At 40.0% G+C, this 20,091-nt stretch overlaps 2 protein-coding genes across 2 annotated transcripts; one reads left to right on the top strand and one right to left on the bottom strand.

Annotated features, from left to right (window-relative positions):
* Positions 1-6,381, top strand: si:dkeyp-117h8.4 (uncharacterized protein LOC572032 homolog). The gene is made up of 9 exons (XM_054603117.1): positions 1-164; positions 268-331; positions 1,328-1,383; positions 2,071-2,104; positions 2,193-2,218; positions 2,300-2,375; positions 2,825-4,375; positions 5,998-6,040; positions 6,125-6,381. Exons 1-9 carry the CDS (start codon positions 87-89, stop codon positions 6,132-6,134), a joined length of 1,938 nt encoding a protein of 645 aa, XP_054459092.1. The 5' UTR covers positions 1-86; the 3' UTR covers positions 6,135-6,381.
* A 49-nt stretch (positions 6,382-6,430) lies between these two features.
* On the bottom strand, positions 6,431-20,020 carry ppat (phosphoribosyl pyrophosphate amidotransferase). Its single transcript, XM_054602810.1, has 11 exons — positions 19,659-20,020; positions 12,353-12,419; positions 11,639-11,845; positions 10,411-10,523; positions 10,174-10,319; positions 9,896-9,968; positions 9,651-9,802; positions 8,853-8,980; positions 8,537-8,758; positions 7,988-8,108; positions 6,431-7,908 (listed from the first exon to the last, which is right to left on the bottom strand). The coding sequence occupies exons 1-11, from the start codon at positions 19,784-19,786 to the stop codon at positions 7,733-7,735; spliced, it is 1,533 nt and encodes a 510-aa protein (XP_054458785.1). The 5' UTR covers positions 19,787-20,020; the 3' UTR covers positions 6,431-7,732.
* Between the last annotated feature and the right edge of the window lie 71 nt (positions 20,021-20,091).

Here is a 20,091-nt window from a genome sequence, read left to right as displayed (position 1 = left end):
CGGCGTCATAGAGTTCAAACCTCAGAGCGCCATTAGCAGCCCGCTGCTACGCTGCTAACGTCCAGAAACCTGCTTTTATATCCAACATGGACGAGTTCTTTGACAGGCGACTGTCTATAAATGGCTCCAACTACAAAAGCTCCCTGGAACGGATCATAGACAAGGTGTGTTAGCGAGGCTAGCGGGCTAACAGTAGCATAGCTAACGTTAGCTTGAGTTAGCCTGAAGCTGTGTAGCCCACCTGACCTGTGTTTTTGTTTCCTACAGTATTCAAAGCTTCAGTACCAGGAGGGAGGAGTGGAGGTGGACCTGGACAGCACCAAACCCCGGGGTAAGATGAACTTATTTATTTTATTTAAATATTATATATTTATTTATTTATATATTTAAATATATTTATTTATATATATATTTATTTAAATATATTTATATTTATTTAAATATATTTATATTTATTTATATATATATTTATATTTATTTATATATATTTATATTTATATATATATTTATATATATATATATATATATATTTATATATATATATTTATTTATATATATTTATTTATATATATATATATTTATATTTATTTATATATATATATATATTTATTTATATATTATTTATATATATATTTATATATCTATATATATATTTATATATATTTATATATATATTTATTTATATTTATTTATATATATATATTTATTTGTTTTTATTTATATTTATTTATTTATATATTTATTTATATATATATTTATTTATTATATATATTTATTTATATTTATTTATTTATATATTTTATACATATTTATTTATATATATATTTATTTATATATTTATACATATTTATTTATATATATTGCTCCCGAAGGCTTGCCATCGGTGTGGACTGGATGATGAATGTTAGTTAGAGTCTGATGGTGGCACCTTGCATGGTAGCCTGTCATCAGTGTGTGAATGGGTGAATGATATGTAATATACTACTGATTGTAAGTCGCTTTGGATAAAAGCGTCTGCTAAATGACTGTGATGTAATGTAATATATATTTATTTTCTTATTACTGCTGAAAAAAATCAACAGTATATTAATTAACACTATTGATAATTGATTAATTATTAGCTGTTGTGTATATAATGCAATTAAAATAACTTATCTTTGGGTTTTAGACTTTGTTTATGTTGTCACCTTAAATTATGAGGATTTGTTGGCAACATTTTTCATTCATAATAATCCATCATTAGTGCATCTGCAGTTTCTGTATTTTCCATGTGACCCTGGCTTCATTGTGTCCCTTTTTCTGTCTCTGATTCTTTTGCATGATGAAGCACTTGAACGCTACATGAAACTGTCCAGAGCAGAGATCAGCAAGCTGGAATCAAAGGTATGAACGCACACCGCATGACACGCATGACACGAAAAACAATGACCTGATTTTTAAGGGTTTTCACGATGTCACAATCAAATTCAACAATGATTCCTGGAATCATAAAGGTCCTTATTTCAGGATCTACTCCAATCCTCTGTGCTTTTTTATATTTAAATAAGTTATATCAACTGATTACAATACTGTAAACACAAATCCCAAACATGTATTCATGCTGATCTTGCACAAATAAACACTTTTTACTAAAATGTTTTGTGTATTTCTCAATTCTCAGCGACTTTAAAAATACAGAAGGGCAAGTTTAAAAAAATAAATAAAAATGCTGCCCGACTGTTACATAAATGAAATAGGCTAACTGCTGTTTTTTTTATCTCTCAGAAATTTAAAAACTAAATTGTACAAATGTGAAATGTTTTCACAGAATAATGCTAAACACAGAATGTACTTGGTATGTAGGATTACCGTCCATCAGTAGCAATATCTAGATTCTTTCTTATAAACGTACATTTTTGAAAGATGTGAATCGATTCAGATTCTTAAAGAGGAGAGTCCTGATTCTAATGTTTTGTTTTTTTTCCCCCTCCCTTACTGAATTAGCAAGATGTTTCATGGACTGCAAATCTTACACTTTAGATATTAAATATGTATACAACGATTATAATCAAACACTTATCGTCTCCTCAGAGCCTGACAGATTTAAGAGAGGAATCAATAAGAGGTAAGTATCCATAACACAAAAAGCAATTCACAGATGCTTATAAATTGTATATATATTAATCTGTTTCCTTTAATTTCTTCCACCACAGTCCAGGACATTACAAGAGACTCTCAGGTAAATGCCCGGTGTTTGTTTCAACGGTTCTGTCTTGAATATCCGGTGTATCATAAATTCATCACAGGTTATTTTCAACAGTTGGACTTCACGTATCAGGACGGCGGCGCTGATGAGACTGATGTTTCCAGCACCCGGCTGTCTGTGCAGGATGAAGGTAAGAGCAAGAAAGCAACAGGAACACTTCTTAAAACACAACATGGCAGGACACGCTTTGGCAGAAATTTGAAAGAAAAAGAGTCTAGAAGCTGTAGGGAATTTAATTTCAGTATCTTACAAGGCTGGATAAGAATGGAAAACAAAGACATGTGGAAAAATACTTGTTTCTAGACTATTGCCCCCATTCTTGTTTCTACAATGTAAAAAATCAAAAGGGCCAAAATGTTTACCACTTTTGGAGAGAGTTCAGCCAGACCAATCTTTATGCCGACCAAAGCAAAGCAAGAAGTAAAGCGTCACGATGCAATGTAAAAAAGAATTGGTTTATTTTTAGTTCTATGGGGAAATACTCATTAACATCCCCTCTGTTACTGTCTATCTACAGGGAGAGCAGTGTGGAGAATGTACATTTATTTTATGTTTCTTCTCCCGTTTTGCCTCCTACAGGGAATTCTACAGACGACTCCACTCACCTGACTGTGAGCTCGTTGGATGAGAGTCAGAGGAACGTCTCTGTGACGGAGGTCCAGCCCGAGGACCAAGACGAGGAGCTGGAAATGAGCCTGCGGAGCCACGGCAGCTCCTTGGTGGAGCTCTACCCCAGCATGATCAGCCGGATAGGGAGGGCGTGGCGGCGGCGGCATGTCTCCGAGGCGGCCGGCTCGGTGCTGAGGAGGTACCGCAGGTGGCGACAGCAGCCGGGCAGAAGCAACCTCGGCAACACCTTCGTCGTCACGCTGAGACACACCGGAAGAGACCCAGAAAACGAAACCAGCCGGACGCTGTTAGAGGAGAGCAGAAACAGCCCCGGGAAAAGGTCGTTCATGGGGAATGACTCTACCCTTCGGTCTCCCCTGAGGATGCTCCACAATGCGCAGCAGCAGTCTCCTCGGAGGACACATAGGGAGCAGCACCAGCCGGTCCTCGTGATGGACTTCTCTGGTCCCTCCGAGACCTTTATGCCAAGAGAGAGCTCTCTGAACGAGACCTTCACTGTGTCTGAAGCGTCCCGGCTGGGAGAACAGCCCTCCACGTGCACGTTTAGTCCCTCACGACTTTTCCAGCTGGCTGCAAGAGCCCCCACAGACCCGTCTCTCAGGTCCAGGAGGCTTTCACTCCCCTCACACTCGCTGCAGACTGATCTCTGCTCCACGTACGCATCGGAAACGTCCAGAGAGAGACCAGACATCTACGGCTCCCCAGTGAGGCAGAGTCCCTCACGTGCGAGGATGCTGTCCGGCCTCAGTAGATCTCCTCACGGCTTCTCCAGGAGCCCCAAAACATATTCTGGGGAAAGCCTTTCCAGAGTGTCTCCGAGGCCCAGGTTAATCTCCACCCCTCCGCAGAAGCCGGCTGTGCCGCTGAGGATGCTTCACCCTCAGGACTCTCATCACCACCTCCACCCGCAGCTGCGTTCACCTCACTCTGCAGCAGCAGAAGGTCGCCATGGCCTCCGGCGGCACCTTTCCTTTGACTCCTCCTTGCCCTCGTTCCGTGTCTCTTACTCCCCGAAGAAGCTCGACGAGGACTTTCTGAAGCTCTACCACAAGTTTGTGTGCCAGAGCAAATCCTCTTTCTTCAACGGGCTCCACTGCCGCCTCTGTGCTAGAAGCTCTGACACCAGCAGAGGCCCCTCTTCCTCTTCCTCATCATCCTCTTCCCTGGCAGCCCTCGCCTTGTCGCCCCACCGCTCCCTCCTGAGGAAACGCCACAGGGAGCTGGACTGGGACAGCCACCCGCAGTCCAAACGCTACAGGGACGAGAGCTGCCAGTCCTCCCCAGGGTCCAAACGCCACGGGACGGAGATGCTGAGGCGCTGTCTCTCTCCGTCTGAATACGGCCTCTCGTACAGCTCCAGGAAACCCAACATGTTTGAAAGGTTCAACATGCAGCAGCAGCAGCAGCAGCAGCAGCAGCAGCAGCGCTCAGCAGATTCACATCAGGAAACCTGGATGAGTCGACACAGCCATGTGTCTGCAGCTGATTATTCTGGAATGGGTGAGCTCCCTCTTTAAACATTGTGTTATGCTCCAGGAGTCTTTATTTATGTCCTGTTTGCTGTTTAAACTAAAGGAATACTTCTACCCCAGAATTATCTTTTTAATATCAGATACTCACCCCGTGTTTCCTTGAGTTCTTGAAGAAAACTATACTTGCATTCCTCTGGGATTGAAGTAACTTGAGGCATTGTATAACAGCAAAACTGTATCAAATCATCCGTTTTTTAAACTCTTAACAGAACCCGTACAGCTCAATCCAAGTCTCCTTTATCCATCTTATGCTCACTACTTCAACAACTCCTGCATCTTCACTAAAACATTATTATTTAAAGGGACCGTGTTTAGGATTTGGTTTGACCAACTGAATACTTCTCCACTCTCTCCTCTCTTTACAAGACTGAGGTAACGTGAGCCTCCGAGTTCAAAACCTTGCTAAGGTCGTTCTCTAGCTCAGAGGTCATTCATATCATAGTAACACTACTTTAGCACTCTGCAGCTCACATTACCGCAGTTTCACAAACCGGATCTAGCTGTCCACGACCAAAAACTTGTTAGTCGACTAATTAGTCTTACAAAAGCACTAATTTAAATCATGTGTTTACCTGAGATGTTCTCATAAGTTTATTGGAAATTAGTCGATTATTCGTTTTTTTTTTTTAAATTATTATTATTTTTCCATCTTTAATGACTTTAGGAAATCTTAGTTAACCAAAATGATTGATTAGTGCAGTGGTTCTCAAATGGGGGTACGTGAGATTTCTTTTTTATTTTATTATTTAAAATTAGCATCCATTCAAAAATCCTTTAAAAATAGTTTAATAAATATTCAATAAAATATAAGTGTAAGTTCATGAACTGAATTCAATGCAACAATGCAATCTTCAGTGATGACAGTTTAATAAATCAGACACTGATGGCAGAGCGCTGTGTGTTACATCTTTTTTTCAACCAAAAATGCTTTGCGCTGGTTAGGGGGTACATGGCTGAAAAAATATTTCACAGGGGGTACATCACTGAAAAAAGGTTGAGAACCACTGTGTTAGTGGACTAGTTGAATAAGAACTACGGTGGCCTTCAGGTAACAAAAAATGTGAAAGTCTCTCTTTAGACCCAGTGTTTGGTTTGTCCATTCAGGGCTACTGTAGAAACATGGCGGACTCTGTGAAGAGGACCTGCTCCCTATGCAGATGTGAACGGCTCATTCTAAGCTATATATATTTATTTATATAACGAAAACACAACGATTCTTAGTTTAAGCTGATTAAACACTGATGAAAACACAGATATGAATTTTTAAATGCTAGACTGGCATTTTAAGACACTTCCGTTTAAACAGTCTCACGCTAGCATAGGTGTTTTAAACGGTAAATTATTAGCCAATGTGCATGTTTTTGGGAGGTATTGAGTATTCGACTGGATAAATGAGATTTGGATTATACTGCACCAGTTGTGTGAGACGGATGTTTTGATAAAGTTTTGCTTTTGTTAAACGTGGCCCCCATTTCCTCCCATTCTTTCCTTTGTTCCTGGATTCATCATTTGCCGTAGAGGCATGCAAGAAAATCAGTTTGTGTTAATGTTCTTTGAATCATCCTTTACTCACGATGCTTCATTCAACAGGACGTTCACTTGAGAGCAGAATGGCCCACGGCTCCTCCCCCAGGTGATTATAATGAATTCATATGTGCAGTTTTTTGTTTTCTGACCTCAAAGCATTTTTTTTTCATAACTGTCCTCTTTTCTTCAGAAAATGGTGAAGAGGGATTCCTTCGGCCTGTCCACTGAAGGAAAACTAAGAAATGTCAGTGAGAAGTTTCTTCTCTTATTGGTCATCGTACTGTGTCAAATGTGTTTATCTTTTACTGTGCTGTCAAAACCATCTATTTGTTTGAGTGATTATGGTTCATTTCTTTTGTTTTTACTCTTTGTCATTATCTAAGTACATACAGCCTCATGATTTATTTCTTTTATCTGTTGATTATTATAATAAAAAATGTCAATGTCAAAATGCAGTTTGTGAGAAAAAAAGAAAGAGATGAAGTACTTGTTGCCCTTGCAGTTATTCTGTTTATTATTTAACATTTCCATTATATTCATGCATGTTTTTAAGGTTATGAAAACAACGTAACAAAAGAGCCTAATGTTTCATTTTAGGCAGAAAGTAGAAAAGTAAACGTGATAAGGAAGATAAAGACAATCTACTTTTTGGTCACGAGCCTTGTGCGCTTTTCTGACATGGTAAATTCCATCTAGTTTTTATAAGGCTTGGAATAAGACAAACTTTTCTGAAAAATACATTTATATATAAAACAAACAAAAGCATCATCGTTGTGTTGTGAGACATGTGCACCTCAGGATGAAGTAAACAGACTTGTACATCAGAGAGAGAGACTAACTCTGGATGTCATGAAAGTAACATTTACTAACTGTGATGTTTATCAGTGTGTCTGTATGAGGTTCTCCTCCACAGTCAGTGTTTTACTACAGCAGATGTTTAGAAACAGACAGGAGAACCAGCACGGAGCAAATCAATGTTCTGCTGTGGACGTATTTTAGAAACCTAAAAGAATCAATATCAGTTTAAGTGAACGCTATATTTAGAATATTCTCACTGCTTTATCTTTGCTCTCTTCAAAGCCACCAGACTCCATTCACAAAAACAGTAATTTAACCTTCGCAGAACACAGGAGCTACTGGTCTAACGCTGCCTCCATCAGTTAGTTTGTAATATGTGACATTGGTGAATCTGAACTAACCATTTAAGTCCCAAAAGTCACACAATAACTCGTAAATGAACAGATAGAGGCAGCGTTGGACCAGCAGCACCTGTGTTCTGCGAAGGTTAAATTACTGTTTTTGTGAATGGAGTCTGGTGGCTTTGAAGAGAGAAAAGATAACGGCTTCAGCTCTCGAACCCTGTCCGACAGCAAGGTAAAGAGGTGAAAATATTCTAAATATAGCGTACACTTAAACTGATATTGATTCTTTTTGGTGTCTAAAATACATTTACAGCAGAACAATACTTTTCTTACGTGTTGGTTCTTCTGTCTGTTTCCCCAAAACTCCATCTACTGTAGTAAAACACTGATTAAGGAGAAGTACCTCATACAACCACACTTCAGAACATCACAACTTCAGTGAAATGATCGGAGCAGGATACTGATCCTCTGTAGAGAAAGCATATGCTGTATCTATTTTAAACATCTTAGTGTCTCTGATAGCAGAACTTAAATGCCTGGCCACTTCCTTTCCAGTCTACAGAGAACATTTCATTCTCTGTGGGCACTTGCAGTAAAAAAAACAAAAACACCCACAGTGCTTCTGCTGTAAACTGGAACTACGATTGGTCGTGGCGTTACCACTCCAGCTCCACTGGGTATTTCCCAGTCAGACAGGCGGTGCAGTGGCCCACTCTCTTGCTGGTCTTGTTGCCGGAGCTGATCACCTCGTCCTTCTGCTGGAGGGAGGCGATTCCCTCCTGAACGGCGGACACCAGGCCCTCCACGGTCAGATACTTCACACTGGCTGCACCTGCACGACAAGTTCAAGTGTTTTATTCTGATATGTGAAGTTTGTCAAAGATGCTACTATTCACTGTATCGGTACTTACCGATGTATCCAGCAATGTCCTGAAACTCCGGCTTGTTGGCGATGAGCTCCTCCTTGGTTGGAATATTGATGCCCATGTAGCAAGGGTATCTGATCGGAGGAGAGGCGACTCTGATGTGGACCTGTTGAGGGGAAAGTTAAGGTTTTTTCTGGTTAGTCACAAAACATGAAATCTCTTAAGTGGCAATCTTGAAGATTTTCCATTTAAATAAATGTCTGTTAAGGAAGTAACACAATGATGATTGAGCCTATAGACCACTTATGAAAATCAGTATTATGAATTGTATTACAGTTCATTATACTTCTGACATTAGAGTTGCTCTTTATTGCATTTACTTTAAAACGCTGCTGATGAAAAGTTTTATTTGGAATAATGTTGAGGGGACTTGAAATTATCCGGATTATTATCTTAGACAATAACAGAAAGATATTGTAATTAAATATGTAATTTAGTGTAATATGAACCAAAATATTATTTTGAAGGCAAGCTTAGGCACCACTATTAAAACATGTCATGTCACCACTTAAACAACATCCTCCGTCAACAAACCTCGGTCGCCCCGGCTTCCTTCAGCAGCTTTATAATGGGGGAGATGGTGTTGCCCCTGACGATGGAGTCGTCGATCAGCACCACTCGTTTCCCGGCAAAGTTGTCCGTCAAAGCCCCGAACTTCTTGGCGACTCCCAGCTGCCTCAGGCGGGTATTCGGCTGGATGAACGTTCTCCCGACGTAGCGGTTCTTACACAGAACCTCGATGTACGGCAGCCCGGACTGAGAGAGGAGGGAACAAGAAGAGGGAAAGCGTGAGAGCTCCATCAGATGTTCGGTGTATTACAGCTTTTATCTTCAGGGTCTCTGGACTGACCTGCTGAGCGTAGCCGAGTGCAGCAGGAGTTGCAGACTCTGGGACGGTGCTGACCAAGTCTGCGTCCGTCGGAGCCTCGATGGCCAACTGTCGACCGCAGCGCTGCCTCACGGTGTAGACCATCTGCCCTGCAGCACAACAAAGTATTTAAAATACTTCTTACTGGTCAGACGACATCACACCACCCGATCCTGGCTTCTCTCCTTTGGCTCAGGCTGTTTTCACTTTTAAAGCATGTATGGGTCTGGCCCCAATATATACAGTGGGTACGGACTCCTTTGGCTCAGGCTGTTTTCACTTTTAAAGCATGTATGGGTCTGGCCCCAATATATATATATATATAAGAAATGTTATGACATGTTATGAGCAGCTCGCAGTCACTACAAAGTTGAGGCTCAAAACTAAAAAGGTGAAGGCCCCTCGACTTTGGAACAACCTTCCTGAGGAGATAAGGCTTAATGAATTAGTAATCTCTTTTAAATCACTTCTTAAAACCCATTTTTACAGACTGGCTTTTATGGGATGTCGTCTTTTTACTGCTTAATATTATTATTTACATTTTATTTATTTATTATTATTTATTTATCTATTTATTATTTAATATTTTATTTATTATGTATTTTACTTCAAAGTTTGTTCTAATATCGATTGGTTTGATCGTTTAATCTATTGCACTCTTGATTTGTCTGTCAAAGCACCTTGTAAACTCAGTTTTTAAAAAGGTGCTATATGAATTTTGTATTATTAATAAATTCTACAACGAAGACAAAACGGTTAAGATCAAACAAATATTTAAACCTTCAAAAATAGAGTCTGGTCGGGCAAAGTAGACGTATTCAAAGATGCAGAAGGCGGGGAGGTCTCCCTCAGGCCGAGGGACGACGCTCAGAGACTTGACTCCGTGCTTCGATATCTGGACTATCTCTCCCGGTAGAACCTCTCTGTAATACCTGAGAACCAGGAAGGACACGGAAACAGTCATTAACGCCCTTCAACGCTTCACTAATGGTGCAGAAGATACTACTCGTGGTAAAAAAACTGACTTGGCACCGATGGACTGGAAGCTGCAGGACTCTGATGACACAACCCATCCCTCAGTGTCCTCCTCTCCGGCTCCTGAAAGGAGACAAAGATGATGTTAATCCTCAACCAGCTTTCAAATCTGACCTCTGACAAATAAAAAAAACAATCCTCTGGCTTGAGCGCCGATAAGCTCTTGTATTTATCAGCAAAATAAGTCAGGGTCTTTCAAGGACAAACATGTCTGTGTTCAGCATCTCTGATGTGGTGGTCACATGTAAAACAAACATGTTGAGAATACCTGAGCTGTGCAGTTTAGAGACGGGGACGATGCGTCCGATGCAGAGGGGCCGGTTTCCGTAAGGGTCCCGCACGGCGTAGATGACATCTTTGAACATCACCAGCAGCGAGTACGATGTGGGGGTCTCAGACATCAGATTTTTTATTCTACAATACATTTTAAAAAGCGCATTTAAATAGGGTAGAATTTTAAAAAATATATATATTTATTAATGCAGAGTGAAATCATAACACAGACCTGGCAACCCAGTCCGGTGCGTCCTGCTCCTCCATAGGTGGAGTCAATGCCAGCAGCTGGGTGATGAGCTCGCTGTCTGAGCTGGTGGAGAGGCCGACACCGTGACGCATTACCTGCACAACACATTTACAATGATTCATTCACAATATAGAAAAGTGTTATTTCATGCAAGCCGATATACATTTCCGTACATATATTTTATTTATGATTTAAGGAGTAACTGAACCCCCAAACCTGTTATACAAAATGTATATGGATATTTAGTAGTGTTGATGGATTCAGAATCTAATCTTGACATTTTAGTTTTAAAATGTATTTAAGTATTTGAATTATACATGTTGTGATACAAATATGCATTGTTATTGCCCTCTATTGGTCAAAACCGAGCTGATCTGGAGTCAGCTTAAGTCACCAATGTACCGCCACTCTCAACTCTACAGACTGTGGAATGAGGTTTTTGAGAAGTAACTATAGCAGTTACCCTTCATTTAGCCCAGAATCAGTTATGCTAATCACTAGCATACCCATAGTTAAGGCGAATGCTAATCGCTAGCATACACTTTGCCCATCCTTGCATGGTAACTTAAAATTCATAAATGTTTCTAAGAGTTTATACTGCATCTTTTCGTCATAAGACTAACAATCATCATTACAATAGTCAAGACGCTATAAATTAGCATAAGATAATAAAAAAGGGCAACGGCTGTCATGACTGATCATTTAAAAACAGTAAAGTTCTGTTAAATGTTAAAGTAACGTAGTCCCAAGTCCAGCAGTTCATGTAGCATGAAAGCATGGTGGAATTAGCGAGCTAGCTAGCTACCTAGCCAGCCGCTAAATGAGTAAAATGGAACAACTTAATGCTACATGCACACACACGCACATCGCCATCGTCAGATAATCAGTCGTTAACTGTGATTCACCAGATTTTGTGATATGCTGATGACTTCATTTGTTACATTCTGGAGGAATATTTTTGATTTACCAGAGTAGATAAGATAAGATAAGATAAGATAATCCTTTATTAGTCCCACAGTGGGGAAATTTGCAGGCTTACAGCAGCATAGAGTAAAGGGAGGTACTTCTGCAAAACTCTGGGGTTTAGTTTCTCTTTAAATAAGAAAGTTATTAAACACACAAGACAGATTAAATAAATGTTATGCAGACTGTGTAACCAAGGAGGAGCCGTCGTTCTGCACCAGGCTGTGTGTTAACGGGCCGTCCTCACCCTTTTCCGCAGAGCATCAGCGTTAACCAGCTCTCCGTTGTGAGCCACGGCGATCTTTCCATGCAGAGTGTCCACCACAAAGGGCTGACAGTTCTGCAGCTCTGAGATCCCAGTGGTTGAGTATCGTGTGTGACAAATACCCAGGTTACCGTAGCGCAGTTTCAGGAGAGCCTCGGGGGCAAAAGCAGTGTTCACTAACCCCATTCCCTAAAAAAAAAAAGAAGAAATGTTTCCAGTTAGACAATCTGCAAAAATGATAAATTAAGGGTATGCAGTAACAAACAATATGTTAATTTCTGTATATATATATATATTTAAAGAGGGGGAAATATATATAAGATCCAGCGGAAAGACTGGCGTAAATTATAATAAAGATCATAGGAAGATTAAATGTGGGTTGGAAAATAATAAATAATGAACTGTAATCAACTATTATAATGCATTTTAGATCTCCATAATTTATGTAAAAGGTGGATGAAAAGGTAAGCCAATACAAATAAGGTCACAAATTATAAAAGTAAATACTAATCTGCAGCTATCATGATGTTAAGAGCAACCAGGGTCACAATATTTAGAGCAAACCAGCACAGCTATAAATAACTATTATAGTAATATAGGCAAGTGTGTTTTGACTGTTTTTGATTGACCTTTTAATGGAAAGCAGCTAAAATATTCCCTGTATTCAAACTAAGCTTCAGTAATGATCAGTGTCACCTTGTGGGCTGCGTATGTGGGCGGACTGGCTCCATTACTTGTGACGATCCCAGCACTCTCCTGACCCCTGAGTGGACACAAACAATCACATGTGAGTTAATTGTGCCTGTGTGAATACCAAATCAGTGGGAAGGGAGTTTATATTTATAACCAACACTCTCTCAGTCTCTTTTCTGCAAGATCAAATATGAATTGTCAGAACTGGATGTGAGCCGTGAGGCCAAACTAAACTGGTTTGAAGCAGGAATGAGGAGCAGACAGAAAACCCCAGAACCGTCTGGTTCTCTGCTGTGGAGCTCCTTCATACAAGGAGAGTCGCCTCGCTGCAGTTTTTCAGCCAAATACCAAGCTGCTTCTCGGATTACCGTTGGTCCCGCCCCCTCGGCACACAGCTTAAGCCAGTGGTGAGGCTGCTATTCAGCATGGAGGCGTTGCTTTCAGGCTTAGCCGCCTGGTTGCCTAGGGAACCGGGCGGCAGAGACAGAGGGATTGGGGAAAAGAAAAAAAATAGAAGAAAGCGTTTCCAGGTCAGCTCCGAACATGGAGAGAGGAGCAAAGAGACAAAGAGGAGGTGATAGTGAGGTGGCCGGGAGGAGAGGAGAGAACGAGAGGCAGTGGGGGGAGGCGGAGGTGATGGCCCTGGTGTCGGCGTGGGACGAGGTGGGAGCCCGGCGCGCCACCGCCGAGAGCAGAACCACCTTCGAGTCGATCTCAGAGCGTCTGAGGAGGCTCAGCGTAGTGCGCGGCTGGTGGGAGTGTCGGGCCAAGTGCAGGAGTCTGGGACTCCAGAGCAGGAAGACAGACGCAGGAGAAGCAGGAGGAGGAGGAGGAGGCACTTCAGCAAACTACAGCCCAGGAGTGGATGGGAGGCTGGGGGAGAGCTGGGAGGAGGAGGAGGAGGAGGAAGATAATCAGAGAGGGAGCTACTCCTCAGTCCCTATCTCAATGGAAGGTAAAAGGTTTCAACAATTGTGGCGCTGATGACGACGACGCTCCAAATGTTTTTGTTTCTGATCACCTGACAGATCAGACAAGTCAGTCAAACTGGTTTTAGACTCAAAGTGAAGCAGAAAAGTTTTACCTGCTCTAAACGTTCTGAACGCAGTTTGAAGTCAGATTAGAATAAAACTATTTGTTACTTATTTTAACGTTTCCGTTTTTGTGTGGACCTCAGGAAGACTAGAAGCTGCTTGTGGATCCGAATAAAAGAATACAAGCTCCAACTTTTCTGTTTTTTAAGCAAACTGTGTTCATGTGTGTTCAGGTATGAAGGGTTTAATCCATCGGGCGGTTCCTTACACCGCGACCGAAGAGGGCGGCCGCCACTGGACGGACGACGAGGTGCGAGCGCTGCTGTGCGTCTGGGCCGACCGGCGCATCCGAGAGCAGCTGAAGTGCACGCTGCGCAACAAGTCCATCTTCCAGGAGATGGCCCGGCAGATGCAGAGGACCTTTGGGGTGGTGCGCAACTGGAAACAGTGTCGGACTAAATACAAGAACTTGAAATACGACTACAAGACGGCTAAAAGCGCCCACGCTGTTGGGGTTGGAGGCGGAGGAGGCGGCGCCGGGGGCCCGGGGAAGTACATGAAGTTCTTCGATGAAGTGGAGGCCATCATGCTGGACCGTGGACTGGAAAACGGGTCCACGGAGATGCAGAAGAGGTTGTACGATGGAGAAATTGGAGCAGGGCGGCTGCAGGCATCGGCCTCAGAGAGCGAGGTCGTCATTGAGATTGATGACGGTATGTTTTCAGTCTGCAGGGCTTTTATTAGTTTAGTATTTAAGGATAAAAGAGCAATTAATTCCTCTACCTTTTTTTACATTTTCAGACGACAACAGTGATGATTACGATATGGACGGAGACATGGAAGCAAAATGGAGAGGAACAGGTACGCTGCATAAAGAACCAGAGCAGTCATGGTTCAATGGGCTGCTGGGCAACAGACAGACTTTATAGTTGTTTAACCTCTCTTTGTTGTCATTTTGTGTCTCTTTGTAGTTGTTTTGTGTCTCTTTGTGGTCAATTTAGCTTCACTTTATGGACAACTTGTAGTCATTTTGTGTTTTTATTTGGATGTTTTGTGCCTGTTTGTGGTCAATTTGTGTCTCTTGGTAGTTTTATGTGTCCATTTTGGGGTAATTTTGCATCTCTTCAGAGTTAAGTGTCTCTTTCTGGTCATTTTGAGTCTCTGCCTGGTTGGAATGTGTCTCTTTGTGGTTATTTTGCATCTCTTTGAGCTCATTTTGTGTCACTTTGTGGGTGTTTGTGTGTCTTTAAAGTCATTTTGTGTCATTTTTTGTGTGTCTTTAAAGTCATTTTGTGTCGTATAATGGTCCACTTTGATTCTCTTTTGGTCATTTTGTGGTCGTTTTGTGTCTCTCTGTAGTCGTTTGTGTGTTTATGAGGTAGTTCTGTTTCTTTGTAGTTTTGTGCCTCTTTGTCGTTGGTTTGCGTCTCTCTGTGGGCCTTTTGTTTGTTTTGTGGTTGTTCTGTCTTTGCAGTTTTGCTTCTTGTTGTAGTTTTTTGTCTTTGTGGTTATTTTGCATCTCTTTCTGCTCATTTTGTGTAACTTTTCAATTGTTTTGTGTCTCTTGGAGGTCATTTTGTATGTAAAGGCCAAGGGGCCCCTGACACTTCGGGCCTCATGTGGTTTACAGCACATGTAATCTCTTCTTTTCTCTGTTTCTATTCGCTCCAGATGCCCATCTAACGCTCACGGATCCATCCAGCTCCGAGCAGTTCCACGTGGTCACGGTGTCGGACACGGGCCGGAACTGGAGCGACCAGGAGGTGCGAGCGCTGATTCAGGTCTGGTCCGACGAGCGAGTGTGCCGGCAGCTGGAGAGCTCGACCAGAAAGAGAGACATCTTCGTCCAGATCTCCAACCGGTTGATGCAGCAAGGCATTGAACGCGACTGGAAGCAGTGCCACACCAAGTACAAAAACCTCAAGTACCTTTACCGATCCCTCCAGAGAGGAAAGAGCGAGGAAGCCGACCCGAGGCGCCTCATGAGGTTCTACGATGAGGTGGACGCCATTATGAACCGCACGACTAACGGTTCGCTGTATGACACGGGAGCTGCAGACATCCAGGTCGATTTAAGTAGACTTATGATGTTGGAGGGCCGCGAGGAGAACAAACATGATCAGATGAACACAGTGAGAACGATGGCGGGACATTCGGAGGACCGAACTTGTAGTTTGGATTTGGTTTCGTCTATAAGCCTCGACGTGACGCCAAACAAGGAAGAACCGAGGCTGCATGCGGTCCAGGAGCTTCGCTTGGATCAACAGCACAGATTAATGAGTGAGTCAAATGTCATATTTTATGTCTTCAGAAGTTCTTTAATCCAATTTTTAATCTCCCAAAGTTCAACCAATAACTGGCATTTTTAAAGGATAGACACTACTAAAAAAAAAAAAGAGTTGAGAAAACGGCCTTTAAAGATATGTTTTTGTAAAATGACATGCACCAGAGGTGAATGGGTTAAATATTTTAACTAATAGATATCACCTTGAAACTTTTCCAATTCTTTACTTGCATAGAGACAATCATTTTTCGTATTAGTTTTCTGAAAATGCATGTTTGAATATGCAAATGAGGCATTATCTTATTAAATATGTGCTAATTTGCATACATTTTGAGAACATACATTTGATCATTGGATAAAGCCTGGCTCCAAATTCTTGAAACAGATGGAATTTAGGACATCTCTTTGGATCACTCCAAAGAGATCTAAAAATACTGTCAACAGCCGTTAAATAAAAAAAAAATGTCTCCAAGTAGTTAGTGGTAAAATGGAGTGCATGTTTTTGCCTTTAAGGGTTTGTTCATTCAAATTGCCAAGAAACCTTTTCCTCACAGACGTCCCTGTGAACTGGTTTCATGGTGACAGTTGGCCTCGTTCACAAACCGTTCTTTGCGTTTTGCTATTTTAGAATAAATAAACAATGCCTTTCCAAGTATTTTAATTGGGAACCATGATATCCAATAATTGGTGATTGATCGTCCAATGCATATTTTTGTGTTATTTTATATCCACAACTAACAAGACTAAATATGAATGTGGGGTTGGCGTTCACTTCCTGCAGAAGTACCTCCACTTCAGAACTATTGAAGGGTTTTATGTATTTATGAGTCCGGTGCTTTCACTCCTTTAGACTTTTCTTTCGGCCTTGTTCATTTGATTCTCTCAACTTTTCTTTTTCAATTTCTGTGTGTGCACACGGCCCTGAGGTCTCATGCCCTTTAATGTGGATTTGCGGGGTGTTTACCTTTCCTTATTAGGATCAACTGTCTTTTAATTTATCAAGAGCTTTTAATTCACAATGACAATGTGATCTCTCCAAGAACGCGGGTACAAACAATTGTACATATTTAAAAAATAATAATTGAGATATAGGTGAACGAAGCCCATCTTTTCAGTAGAAAGTAATTCAAATGTGTATTAACATTATCATTATTACTATTATTAAAATGCATTTACTTGGAGAGGAGTAGAAATCTCAGACATGGCTAGCTAAAATAATAAACAAGAATTTTCTTTAAATATTAATCCAAGAAAATCCAAGAAAATAAACAACCTTTTCCAAAAGCCTGAATAAAAACACTGACCATATTTATAGATATATACACAGTGCTTTCTTAAAGAATATCCTGTAACTGTGAGTGTTGTTTGCAGGCTCTTCTGAAACTTGTGTAAAGAGAGAGGAAATCCATTCAGCAAACAGAAGAATAAAGAGGAAAGCTGCAGATCAAGGTTTGAACCGTCCCTCTGTTAATCTGTTTGTACGTCACATGATGTCCACGATTGACCGATGCCTCTCTAATGTCCGACTCAGCGAGTCCCATGATGGCGCCTCCTAATTAAATTATGCATAAAAGGTACGGTTGTTCCGGCTAACAGGAAGCACAACTCATGATGACGTCGACCGTTAGCCCAAAAGAAAAAGAAACTTTTCTCATCCATGAAAATCTAAATTGTTGTCTGCTTTTAATACATTTTAATCTCCCCCCTTTGTTTTCAGACCTCACACTCCAGACACCCGCTAAAAAACTGGACGCCGGCTGTGATAACGTGGAGGCCCAGTGTAAAGAGGAGCAGGATCACATCCCGATAATGAGGATCAATTCAGTCCGATCGATCAGCTCGCCCAGTCCGTCCCCAGAGAGAGAGGTAATCCATATTGATCCCATGAGATAAACTGGTTTACGCAAACCGAGATAAACGCAAGAAAATATCAATCAGGAGAGACGTGATGTTAACTTACATTATACGTCCACAAAATAAAGAGAAACATCTCATACATCTTTCACACATGTGATAAACTAAATACTCGTTTTTTGATTATTGGCTTAATAAAACAAGCAATTTTAATATAATTTATTGGGATTATTAATTAAGCAGCAGATTTATTTATAAATAAAATAACTTCTACATCTTTTAATATTTTAGAGTAAATCTGTTACTCAGTATTTAGTTTATGCTGACATTTATGCAGCAGTGGAATGTAACTAAGTACATTTACTCAAGTATTGTGTTGAGTATTTCCATTTTATACTTTATATTTCTCAAATATTATACTTTTTACTTCATTTGTCCCACAGCTTAAGTTTCTTTGCAGATTCAGATGAGTGCCTCAAATTATAATCAATAAATCAATTTATTGATTGGAAATTCCAAAACCACCCAGCAGATTACAACACCAACACATTGATGCATAAACCTTTGTCACTCTGCATGAAGAGTACTTTTACTTTAGGTACTTTCGTCACATTTCCAATGCAGGACTTTTACTTGCAACAGAGTATTTCTACACTGTCGTACTGATACTTTTACTAAGTTCAAGGTCAGAGTACTTCTTCCACCACTGCATTCATGAAACTTAATAAAGGGAGCTCTACAGCATTCCTGTCATTCATTACTTGTTTATTTTTCTTTCCCACTTCACTTTTGGACTCATTTTTAAAGTTACATTAAAAGGTCAAATTTATTGTTTCATTTTCTGGAAATATTAGAGTCAAGGGTTCAGGAGAGAGTGTTTGATATCGGTTTGTATCACTCCATAATTCAGAAAATACTGTCCATAAAGAAGAGTTTCTAGTAATAAAATGTTATGTTTCAATATGCAAATGAGGAATTTTCTTATTAATTATGTGCTAATTTGCATTCATGTTACAGAACAAACCCCTCTGTGTTAACCTTCAGAATATAGAGAGGAATGAAACTGTAAAGTTTGGTGTATGTAAGAGCTACTGAAGTGGAGATTTCTGGATCAGAGTCTGAGAAAAAGTAAGTTAGTTAAATTAAATTACATACATGTTGAAGACACTACAGGTGAATAGGGTAAACAAAAGAACTAATAGATATCAACATGAAAGTTCACCAGTTGATTACTGACATTAAGATGATTATTTTATATTATAACTTTTTTTAAATGCATGTTTAAATATGCAAATGAGGCATTTTCTTATTAATTATTATTGATAAAGCAAGGTTCAAAATTCTGGTTTCATTTTGTTGTAATATTAGAGTCAAAAGTTTATCAACATGAAACTTCACCAGTTGATTAACAACATTAAGATGATTAGTTTTACATTATAACTTTTTTTAAATGCATGTTTAAATATGCAAATGAGGCATTTTCTTATTTATTATTATTGATAAAGCAAGGTTCAAAATTCATTTTGTTATAATATTAAGAGTCAAAAGTTTATCAACATCAAACCTCACCAGTTGATTACTGACATTAAGATGATTCATTTATATTATAACTTTATTTTTAAATGCATGTTTAAATATGCAAATTAGGCATTTTCTTATTATTATTGATAAAGCAAGGTTCAAAATTCATTTTGTTGTAATATTAGAGTCAAAAGTTTATCAACATCAAACTTCACCATGTTGATAAACTTTTGACTCTAATGTTACAACAAAATTAATTTTGAACCTTTCTTTATCAATAATAATTAATAAGAAAATGCCTCATTTGCATATTTAAACATGCATTTAAAAAAAAGAAGTTATAATGTAAAAATAATCATGTTGTTAATGAAACTTCACCAGTTGATTAACAACATTAAGATGATTATTTTTACATTATAACTTCTTTTTTTTAAATGCATGTTTAAATATGCAAATGAGGCATTTTCTTATTAATTATTATTGATAAAGCAAGGTTCAAATTTAATATGCAAATGATGCATTATACAACAGTAACTTTCAGTGAATTTAGGAGAAATTTCCAGACACAAAGTAGCAAAATAAATGTTTTATTTAAAGCACATGTTCCATAACTCACCTGTGCTGCAGAGCCACGAGTCCCAGAGTCAACACCTGAGCGACCTCCAGCTGAGTGGGCCACTCTCCGGCCGCCACGCAGCCGAAAACCCCGCACTCTTCCCCGATACCGTTCTCCTCAAACTCCATCCAGCCTCCGGTTCTCTCTCAGTCAGACATATTGAAACCACGTGGTGTTGTTTAACAATGAGGAATTCAAAACCTGATTGATTGATTCGGTCTAGCAGATGATTGATAACTCTTCTGATAAGTTTGTTTTCTTTTCTGATCAATCAATAAATCAATACTTGTTGTTCAGAGAGTTTAGTTTAGAGGACAAAAAGTTCTTCTCCGCATGATTAAGAGTTGGAGCATGTCTTCTAGCTCCTCCCCCTTCCCCAACACGTGGTGACGAATGCGCTGCTCTGATTGGTCGCCCGGGAGATCTAAGCGAT

This window comes from Anoplopoma fimbria, chromosome 8, assembly GCF_027596085.1.
Source record: "Anoplopoma fimbria isolate UVic2021 breed Golden Eagle Sablefish chromosome 8, Afim_UVic_2022, whole genome shotgun sequence".
Classification (NCBI taxonomy): Eukaryota; Metazoa; Chordata; class Actinopteri; order Perciformes; family Anoplopomatidae; genus Anoplopoma; species Anoplopoma fimbria.
Note: the sequence above shows the minus strand (reverse complement) of the source record. Positions and strands in the feature narration are given on the sequence as shown.

Coding starts and splice junctions, on each gene's coding strand:
- si:dkeyp-117h8.4 (XM_054603117.1), top strand. CDS start 87: ATGGACGAGTTCTTTGACAGGCGACTGTCTATAAATGGCTCCAACTAC. Junction 1,384..2,070: donor TCAGCAAGCTGGAATCAAAG/GTATGAACGCAC, acceptor TCGTCTCCTCAG/AGCCTGACAGATTTAAGAGA. Junction 2,105..2,192: donor AAGAGAGGAATCAATAAGAG/GTAAGTATCCAT, acceptor CTTCCACCACAG/TCCAGGACATTACAAGAGAC.
- ppat (XM_054602810.1), bottom strand. CDS start 19,786: ATGGAGTTTGAGGAGAACGGTATCGGGGAAGAGTGCGGGGTTTTCGGC. Junction 10,320..10,410: donor GCACCGGACTGGGTTGCCAG/GTCTGTGTTATG, acceptor AATGTATTGTAG/AATAAAAAATCTGATGTCTG. Junction 8,109..8,536: donor AGGAAGCCGGGGCGACCGAG/GTTTGTTGACGG, acceptor TCCCCTCAACAG/GTCCACATCAGAGTCGCCTC.